The 10,182-nt window shown below is 36.0% G+C and overlaps 1 protein-coding gene across 3 annotated transcripts in view; it reads left to right on the top strand.

The window, feature by feature from the left end:
* The window catches only part of SH2D1A (SH2 domain containing 1A), a 22,373-nt gene extending 12,568 nt beyond the window's left edge, over window positions 1–9,805 (top strand). The window contains exons 2-4 of one of the 3 annotated variants that reach the window (XM_008564218.1): window positions 2,695–2,758; window positions 7,371–7,515; window positions 8,669–9,805. In XM_008564218.1, coding sequence (XP_008562440.1) covers window positions 2,695–2,758; window positions 7,371–7,515; window positions 8,669–8,706 — 247 coding nt within the window. In that variant the 3' untranslated portion in view covers window positions 8,707–9,805. Of the gene's footprint in view, window positions 1–2,694; window positions 2,759–7,370; window positions 7,523–8,668 lie in introns of all 3 variants that reach the window. The other 2 variants (XM_008564223.1, XM_008564228.1) reach the window with 2 other exon arrangements.
* Window positions 9,806–10,182: the final 377 nt, after the last annotated feature.

The following is a 10,182-nucleotide window of genomic DNA, read 5'->3' as shown; positions in this document are numbered from 1 at the left end:
CTCGGCGTCGCCCCCGCGCCTCGCTCAGCCAGTGAGTGGGAACCGGTCTGTATGCGGGATCCGAACCCTCGGGCGGGAGCGCCGCCATGCTTCCCAAGTGGCGCACTTATCCAGTGTGCCACCGGGCCGGCCCTGGAGGAGTTTTGAGGTTCATGCTAGAAAAGGCCTAGATTGTCATGAACAGAATGTTCACAGAACCATAGATATTAAATTTCATTCTGGTGCAGTCTCAGAGAGAAATAAAAAACATGTTATTCAAAACTGGAAGAAATGTGATCCTGTTATAAAATGAAAAAGAACTTGGCTAAACTGTGTTCTAGTGTTGCGTGAAAGGTAGAATTTGTGAGCAATGAAATTGGATAGTTAGCTGAGATTTCTAAGCAAAGTGTTGTAGGAGTGGCTTGGTTTTTCCTGACTATTTATAGTAAAGTGAGAAAGGAGAGAGATGAATCGAAGAAGGAATTGTTAAGCAAGAAGGAACCAAAACTTAAAGATTTGGAAAATTCTCAGCCTATCCATACTACAAAAAATGAGGATGCTTGTTCTGGAGAGAACACCAGGGGTGTGGCTGGACTATCACTTCTTAAAAGATTACCCATGATGTTAACTAGCCATCTCAGCAGAATCTGGGAATAGAGTTTGGACAAAAGCCACAGAGACACTGCCAGTTTGGACCAAAGAGAACAGGACAATATGGTAGAGCCATTTGGCTTCAAACATGCATTATCAGTCAGAAAAAGAGAAAAATGACCCTAAAGGCAATTCAGAGACCATCTGGGCTGCCACTGCTACCACAGGCCCAGAGTAACACAGGCCCAGGGGGGTTAGGCTGCCTCTACCTTTTAAAAAAAATTTTAATTTACTTTTTATTTTTTAATTGTAACATAGTTGATTCTACATATCTGTGGGGTATGGAGCTGAATATCTATACCTGTGTGCAATATGTGATGCTCAAATCAGGAAAATTAGTATATTCAATATTATACAATGTAGTCATTTTTCATGGTCCTTTTCCAGTTCCTCCCTTACCTACCTTGGTTTTAAAGGGCGGGACTGATGTCCAGCAGAGCCACATGGGAAGTGCTGTCTTTCCAGCCAAAGGGGCAGGGCCATCCCACAGAGCTGTGGAGATGACACTGCTGTCCCAGTGAGCCTGAAGGGCAGAGCAATGAATCAAAAAGGATTATTCTGGAGGCTTAAGGTCTAATGTAATTTGCCTTGCTAGGTTTTGAACTTGCTTTGGACCTGTCATGCTTTTTTCCTTCTGATTTCTCCCTTTTGGAATGGGAATGTCTATCCTATGCTTGTCCCACCATTGTATTTTGGAAGCACATACTTGTCTGGTTTCATAGGTTTACAGCTGGAGAGGAATTTTGCCTCAAGATGGAATGGTACCTCGAGTCTCACCCATATCTGATTAGATGATATTTAGATGAGATTTTGGACTTTAGACTTTAGAGTTAATGCTGGAATGACTTAGGACTTTTGGGGTTGTTGGGATAGAATGAATGTATTTTGCATGTGAGAAGGACATTTATTTTGGGGGGCCAGGGGTGGAATGCTACGAACTGAATTGTGTCCCTCCAAAATATGTTGAAATCTTTACCCCCAGTGTGACTGCATTTGGAGATAGAATCTCTAGGAGGTAAATAAAGTTAAATGAGGTCATAAGGGTGAGGCCTTAATCTCATAGGATTGGTGGCCTTATAAGAAGAGGAAGAGAGAGAGAGAGATCTCTCTCTCCATGGACATACACCGAGGAAAGGCCATGTGAGCACATAGAAAGAAGTCAACCACCCACAAGCCTAGAGAAGAGGCCTCAGAATGAAACCTACCTTGCTGGCACCTCAATCTTGGACTTCCCAGTTTCTGAACTGAGAGAAAATAAATTTCTTTTGTTTAAGCCATCCGGTCTATGTATTTTGTTATGGCAGCTGAGCAGACTAATACAGCATGTATAACTCTTGGCAGGTAGTTGAAATCAATTATGCGGGTATACAATATGTGTACAAATGGAGTAATGGGGGAGAATGTTTACTCCGTCTAAAAGGACAAGCTGCTTTCAAGTACTTTAGTAGCCCTCTTTTTAAATTCAAATTATTATTACTACTATGTTATATTATAGACTAATATAATAATGGTAATATAGTATTACCATATATAATAATATAATTCTAATTTAAAATATAATTATTATATTCTTATGATAGTATTATATACTTATAATATTACTCGAATACTATTTTAATAATATTATTAATATAAATATTAATTTAACTTGCCCTGATAGTACCTTATCCCAGTGAAATATTTTCACCTTAAGTCTCTACATGTACTTCAAAATAATAAGACTGCAGTTTTTAAAAATTATTTAATAATTCATGTTTTTCATCAATCACAACAGGTCCCTAGTTTCTTTCTGTCCAGTCTCTCAACTACACAAATTCTTAGGAGTGTGAGTTCCCATGTTTAAAAAAATGAAAAGATAAAGAAGACTCATTGGAAACTGTGATTAGGTAGATATAATATGCAAGCAAGTTAGATTCACTGGGCTTTCTTCCTATGAATGTAATGACATAATATATGTGTGTTTCAGTATATGTAATATTTATATGTAACAGTAAGCTCAAATTTAGAGCATTCATTGTTTTTTTTTTTTGAATTTTTCAGTAATGGAAGTTTATTCTTTCACAGGTATCAAGGTTACATTTATACATACCGAGTGTCCCAGACAGAAACAGGTTCTTGGAGTGCTGAGGTATAGCTCTTTTATTTATTTTTGCTTCTGTGGGTATCAGGGAGGTGTTTGAAATTTAGGCTGGTTTTATAAAAGAGCAGTCAACCAAAATATTTTTCAGATTTAAATCACTAAAGCTTCAATCTAAAAATGTTCATGGATCATAGCCTTTAGAGAATTTTGGTCCCAGTCCCGTTTAACCCTCATTGTGTAGAATTGTGTGACTTTAGGGGAAAGGTACAAAAGTTGAGGTAGTATGTCAAAATTTTAGTGTCTATGTGAAATTTGAGAAAGCATATCAAAACTAGGTAAAATAATTAAATCAGCAATTATTTACTGAATGATACTAATACAAGTGTTGCTGCTGTGGAAGATTAAAAAACATGATTCATGTATTTTTAAGAGCCTATAATATCCTTGGAGAGATACAATAAGAAATTAAACAGCAGTGCGAGCCTGGGCTTTGTTGTCAGATGAATCTGCATTCCAGGTCTGGTCCCCCCTCCTCCCTGATAATCTATGATCTCAGGCAGATTACTTAACTTTTCTGTGAACCAGTTTCTTCATCTACAAAACAAGCCTAAGAAGCGTCCCTTACTCACAGGGCTCATTTTGAGGAGTATATGAGATAATGCTTGTAAAGTAGCTGTTAGCTACAGGGCCTGGCACATAGTGAACACTCAGATATGTGAACTCCTGAAAATCGCTGAACAATATGATTGTATATAGTTGAGTGCTAAGTTATCTAGCACAGAAGTTCAAAGAAGGGAGGGATTCCCAAGTATTAGGGTAATCAGTGCTGCAGTATGTGAGGAGGCAGGATTCCCAGCTGAGCTATGTGGGAAGGACATGGATCGGTGGAACAGAGAAGAGGGAACATTGCAGTGTTTTTCAAGCTATGCTTTGCAGAATCTTAGGGTTCTTCTACCTGGGGGACTTGGGGCTGTCTGAAGGGTTGCAGAAGGAGAGGAAGAGGTAAGTGGGTATGCTTCTGGGTACCACTTTGGCTTCAATATGAGTAGTTCCCTTTTATTTCACTTATAAACTGGGGCTCTGAATAATATTTTGTTAGGAAAAAGGGTTCTTATGGTTTTGAAAACATTTGAAAGCCATTGTACCTTTGCAGGAAATGCCTGTAGAGTGAATCTGTTTCCACGCACCAGAGTAGTATATCACATCTTACCAGTTGTAGAGGCTTCTACAACTGAAACTTTCAACCTCAAATGCTTTCTCTGCTTTCTGTTTAAAAGAGTTTGTCTTTATAATGAAAGTTCTCCATTATGAGCTTTTGGAAACATAAATGCTAATATCAACCTGTATTAATAACTCAATCAATCTATATATTTGAAAAACTCTAAAGTTGAGACTTAAAAAGTTAAAATAGCTCCTACTTTTATAAATTCATCAGTAAACTGGAAAGTACAAATTACATACTACAAATGTTTTGAACTACTGAGATAAATTAAGGCAAGTTTTCAAACACATTGTTTTATATCAGAATAACTAATACTGTAATACTAACTAAAGGAAAAGCAGTACCATTTCTAATCAAACTATTTATAGCTGTTTATTAAAAATTCTCTGTATCACTGTAGAGATGATTGAATGAGAAATAAACTTAATTTACCATGAAGAATAACTGTATGTAATATATAGTATATATACACATATAAACATACATACATATTTGTATATAATTTGACCAGAAATAACCCTTCTCCCTAAAGAAGTACCCTTTAGCTGCTGAGGCATATTCTTTATGGAAAAAATCTTAAATTCTTAGGGCTTAGCAACCATTTTTTAAAATTTATTTTCCTCCATTTCAAGTATAACATCACGCGTAGATTGTTACATGCTTGTGATCATGTTAAGCAGGAGAGGGCTTATTGAACATAAATGCCCCCTCATCCTGTTTTCTGATCTGACCCCGTTTATAAAGTAGTATTGTAATTTTCTGCACCAAGGAAGCAGAAGATTGGCATGGATTATCCCCCTAATAGAGAACAGTTAAAAAACATTCTTTAATTTTTGAAATGTATATTGCACTTTTTTTCTATCTACTAAATTTGCCTTCCTAGTTATGTTTTGCCATGGTGCATATTAAACCAGTGTGTATTTTCAGAATTCATACACCTGACTGGAAGAAATTTCTCTAGAGCATATTGAAGATCAGCTGTGATCCAAAACATGTTTCCATGGATAACTAAGACGTGACAGTATGGGAAATGTGCAAATTTGAACAATAGCTGAGTTTAGTGACAGGATGGGAGTTGTCCGTGGTACAATTCTTGTGGTAAATGTATTCTCAAAACTGGGTAAATGATAGATATTTACACTGCTTTTTGGAACAACATTTTAGTTTGCCACATTGCAGAAAGAATCATGGCAGTAGCACTCTATCCTCTGTGCAAAGATTGTGCTAGAAATCTAGGTAAGTCTGAGATTTGTTTCAAAGAGTGGAGTGAAATTGAACCCTGGATCCACTGAATTATGAAAGACAAGTATATGTATTTTTCTACTTTTAGATAGGCTTTTAAATTAGATTATTTCCTAGTGTATTAACTTATCTCATGTGGCTCAGGCTAAAATTTTGCTAAACTGTTAATTTAAAGAATTCTACATATAGTCAACTGTCATTTATTATATGTACATTGTTAGCAATACATTGTAAATAATGTACTGGCCTCCCCCTGGCAACTTCATCACCTTTGGGCTTTCCTGGGTATTTGATCATCAGATCAGTAGATGCTAAGTAATTTCACTTAACATAAGCAAAGCACTATAAATTAGGTCAGTCATTTTCCAACAAAACACTGCATCCCAAATTCAAATTGCTTCTGTATATCCAGTGTTATTATTCCTCTCTGTTAGCATGAATAATCAAGTGTTAACTGCATATCAGTCCCCATAAAAATGATGCTTCTGTTGATAAGTGGATTTACAAGCCACAAGAACAGCTACAAAGATGTGTGGTTTAAAATCTTTCCACACCTGGGAGAGTGTATAGTTTCTCTCCTGGTTGGTGACTCTAGCTTCACTAGAACCTGTTTGGTCCAATCCTAATTCTGAAAGGCAAGAGTCTGGGTCCTGGGATCCAGAGCCAATTCTGCCTCTGGTTGTCTCTGTGACCTTGGATAAGCTGATTAATTTCTTTGTATTTACATTTTCCTATATGTCAAATGGAAATAACCAAATCAGCCAATAACTGCCAATCTGTGATAAAATGGTGGGGCAAGAGATGAGAAAGTGCTTTAAAAATGAAAAAGTGCACTAAAGGAAGATATAAGGAGGTATTTTGTGCCTATGGTATACCTTTGCAATTTGGAGATTCTGTCTTGGAGCTGAAGAACTAACTGTTTGAACCTCTGCAAGAATGACCATGTTATTTTGGATGAGGTCTCAGGAGAGTTTTAGGAAGGTGTTTTGACCATAGAGATGGAGCTGGGTGAGAGAGTGTTCTGCATCTACTGTGAACATATGGGTGGATGGACAGTAATTTAGAGCTAAAATAACTTTTGCAGTGTTTTCAATGAAAAAATACTTACCCCAATGTAGGAAATGACTGAGAGTTACTATGGACAGTGTGATATCTCTAGCACACTATATATATAATTGACAAAAGTCTGCATTCCTGCTTCATGTTTTCTCATTAAATGCTAAAAAACAAACAGCTCCCACCTCAAAAATCTCCCAGATGGAATAGCTGAAAAACAATTTTCTAAGAAAAGCCTAGTCATTGTTCAATTGCTCATAGCAATACTATTTTATTTTATGTAAAATGACAGTTTTGAGCTGATGCCTAAAGCTTGGCTCATAAGCTTTTGCAGGAAATTGTTGTTGATTTCAGGCAATGTCTTTGCAAGAGAACTGATGTCAGGAAAGGAATACATTTTAATAGCAACCTGCAAATAACCACCTTTTTGAAAACAAATAAACAAAGGTGACCTTATATAGTCTGTCATTTTCACGTCATAGAGAAAACCTTGTCACAATGAAGTTCTTACAGAGAAGACAATTTTGGGGAGAACAAAGAAGTTTCCTAAGAAGGAAAGAATTTAATGTGAAAGATGAACCATGATACATTGTGAGGTTAAAGAATATGAAGATTGTAGCCAAGCATTGTGTATATCATAGAAGTCAATTTTTAATTTCCTGTATAGCATTTTATATTGTGGAATGATAACAGGGAGGATGAGTTATTGGGGCTTTCTTTTTTCTTTTTTGGCTCCTCAGGCTTTTTATTAATGACCTATAGGATTTGTGTTTTTCCTGTGTTTAACTGCATCCCCTCTGTTGGTGAATTCATTGTGGGTAATGGCCTGTGTACCCTTAGAGGTTTGGGATGTACGATGGGTGGCAAGCAGGAAGGGCAGGGTGATGAACAAGATCTTGGACGGACTAACACCACCTTTGGGAGAACTGAAATGACAGCTCATTAGCTCCTCTTGCAGGGAAATTCAGCCAACCAAAGTAAGCTCTTCTGGAAAGTTGTTTTTCCTTCTTTATGTTTTCAAATATTTGAACGAGTTACACAAATGTTACCTCTCTAAGCATCCTTTGCACATTTTGTAGGCTTTTTTTTGGTTATTATTACGAGGTAGGTAAATAATTTGCTTGGCATTTTATTTTCCAGACAGCACCTGGGGTACATAAAAGATTCTTCCGGAAAATAAAAAATCTCATTTCAGCATTTCAGAAGCCAGATCAAGGTATTGTAATACCTCTGCAGTATCCAGTTGAGAAGAATTCCTCAGCTAGAAGTACACAAGGTACTACAGGTATGGTGTATAGTTAATTTTTGGCAGGGTTTGGAAGCTCAGGGTTATAAGTCAGCTATTCATAACCATATAATCAGTTGCAAGTTCTATAAGAAAAATGTAATGAGAAAGTAGATATAGACAGCAAACCAAGTAGGAGATGACCGTTTACCTGCTATAATTTCATTATGCCTCTGCAAAAATCTCAAAAATTCTATGAGCCCACAACATTTTAACCCCTCTTGCTCCATCGTGTTCTCTGCAGGCCCTTTTTTAGATACATAAGTACCATTTTCATTTCACTAATTTAGAGACAAATAATTTGAAAGATGGGATAATTCAGACACACCTGGGCTGTCTTTTACCTTTGCTTAGTAAAACTATCTTTTTCCTTCTGGGACGTAAAGGCTAATGTTACCCTGGCCTACATAATTCTCACTTCTGATTTGGTGATGCTTGAATTAATGAAATTTTCCTGTAGCAAAGGAAATTAACTTGATAGACTTTATTATTCCACTGGCACGAATTGTTGCATCTCCTGAGCAAAGCTATTTTCGTGTATGTCATGCTAAAGACTGAATACCAGCCAATATCTGTAGCTATCTAATACGTTATTATTTACTCCTCTGTTGAAAGGGGTTAATCATTTGTTTGGAATTAAAGCCTTGATTGAAACAATAAATAATTATGACAAAAGAAAATGGTTGTTATATACTTTTTTGACAGGTTCAGGCATAAACTGACAATTAGACTCAAGTGGAGATTAAATTAGTGAATAGTTAGCCTTTATAATAGAAATGTGAATAGAATTCTAATTTACAAATTGACTAATTGTTCTTTTCTTGTCCAGTATTCCATTCTTTATAACTCAGTTTTAAATAATAGCTGCCTGAGTCATATCATTGTGTGGTATCATTGTGAGTTTTATGCAGTTGGAAATGTTATTTTTATTTTATTTTTTAACAAAAACGAAAATAAAAATTTCATGCCAAGATTCCTTATATCATGTAAAGTTTAGAGATGACCATGTAGGTTGTTTTCTTATGAGCCTTGCTTACTAAATTTAGCATTTAAAAATTCATTACATTCCTGTGTATTTTAAGTTCCAGTTAACTTGTAATTTTATAGTTTGTTAGTTTATCTTTTCTTGATTTTTGTTATTATTTTTCTTTAGGGAGAAGAGATCCTGATGTCTGCCTGAAAGCACCATGAAGAAAAATAAAACACCTTGTACTTTATTTTCAATAATTTAAATATATGCCAAGTCTTGTATATTGTAGATAATACAGTTCAGTGAGCTACAAATGTGTTTCTAAAACCATCATGGTCTTGTAATGGAAGCATCTAGCCTGATGTTAAAGCTGAAATGGACTTCGTGGATAACGAGGATCTTTGAAATGAGGACTGGGGAAAAAATAATTCTACAAGTTATTTTCGGTTATTATATTACAGATGGGAAACAATTTGAAGCATCATGAATACTTCATAAAAGAATAATGTCAATTCTTGCCAAATATAAATAAAAACAATCCTCAGTTTTTGTCAAAAGCACCATTTTTAGTGAGATATTATTTGATAGTTACTGATTTTAAAATATCTTACTTGATTGTATGGTGGGAAGTTGGTTGGTGTCCCTTGTCTTTGTCATGTGCAGTTCTCCACTAGTGGTGTCGCAGGTTCTGTTGGGATTTATGAAGCTGTACACTGTGTGCTAAAAGAAGTACTAAATAAAGAGTGAAGAATTTTCATTTAATTCTGAAAGCAACCTTCTTCCCCAGTGTTCTGATGTTGGGTAGTAAAATCCACAGACCAATCCAGAGTTTAAAATCCCATAATTTAAAATATGCTCCAATGTTTATTGTATTTAATGTTACAGGACTTGCTATTATATTATAAATCTGATGAAGTATATTTTCCTACTTTTCATTTACCTCTGCCCCAGTTATTTTTACTACACGTAAAACCTCATTTGAAGAGAAACTTCAGCAGCTGTGGCTCACAAGTAACTGGTTTGCAAACAGCCTCCCTATTAGGTAACCCTACAAGACCATTGGAAAGCTTATGGTTACATTAATTTTAACAATCCCAAGTGATTGAAACCTAGGCTAGAGTCAGAATTTTATGCAATATTTTCTTCTCACATTTATGTTTTCATGACTTTTGTGATTGATTATATGTCAAGTTGCTTCAGGGCTCACAGAATTCATTCACTCAACAGAAATAATAGGGCACTGGAGGTAGAGAAGTAAAAACACCTGGTCTCAGCCTTCAGTCCCTCACTGTCTTGTTGGACAGGAAAATAAGACAATAAAAATGAGACAAGAAGACATAAAAAGTTGATAAGTACATGATAAGTGAGGTTCACAATGTGTAGGTAGATTTGTCTTTTGAGGCAGAATGAATCAACACAAATACTCTGTTCCATGGTCCATAGGAAGAGGCTAAGCTTTATTGTAACTAATAAATTGAAATTCTGGGTTGTACATGAATGTCGGTGAGCTAGGTTAATAATTAGTGAACCGCTGAGAGACAGAGCTACTTTCAGTGTGCTGGCATGATCTGATTTGAGTGTTTCACATGGATGCTACAGGAGTGCAAAGGTGAAGTATGGCCACAGTAATGTGTCGTGGGTGGTTCACCATTTCTTGAAGTAAGCGCATCACTTTAACTTGTAAAAGAATTTAGAAA

The sequence above is a fragment of the Galeopterus variegatus genome, unplaced genomic scaffold (assembly GCF_000696425.1).
Source record: "Galeopterus variegatus unplaced genomic scaffold, G_variegatus-3.0.2 Scaffold182, whole genome shotgun sequence".
Lineage (NCBI taxonomy): Eukaryota > Metazoa > Chordata > Mammalia > Dermoptera > Cynocephalidae > Galeopterus > Galeopterus variegatus.
Note: the sequence above shows the minus strand (reverse complement) of the source record. Positions and strands in the feature narration are given on the sequence as shown.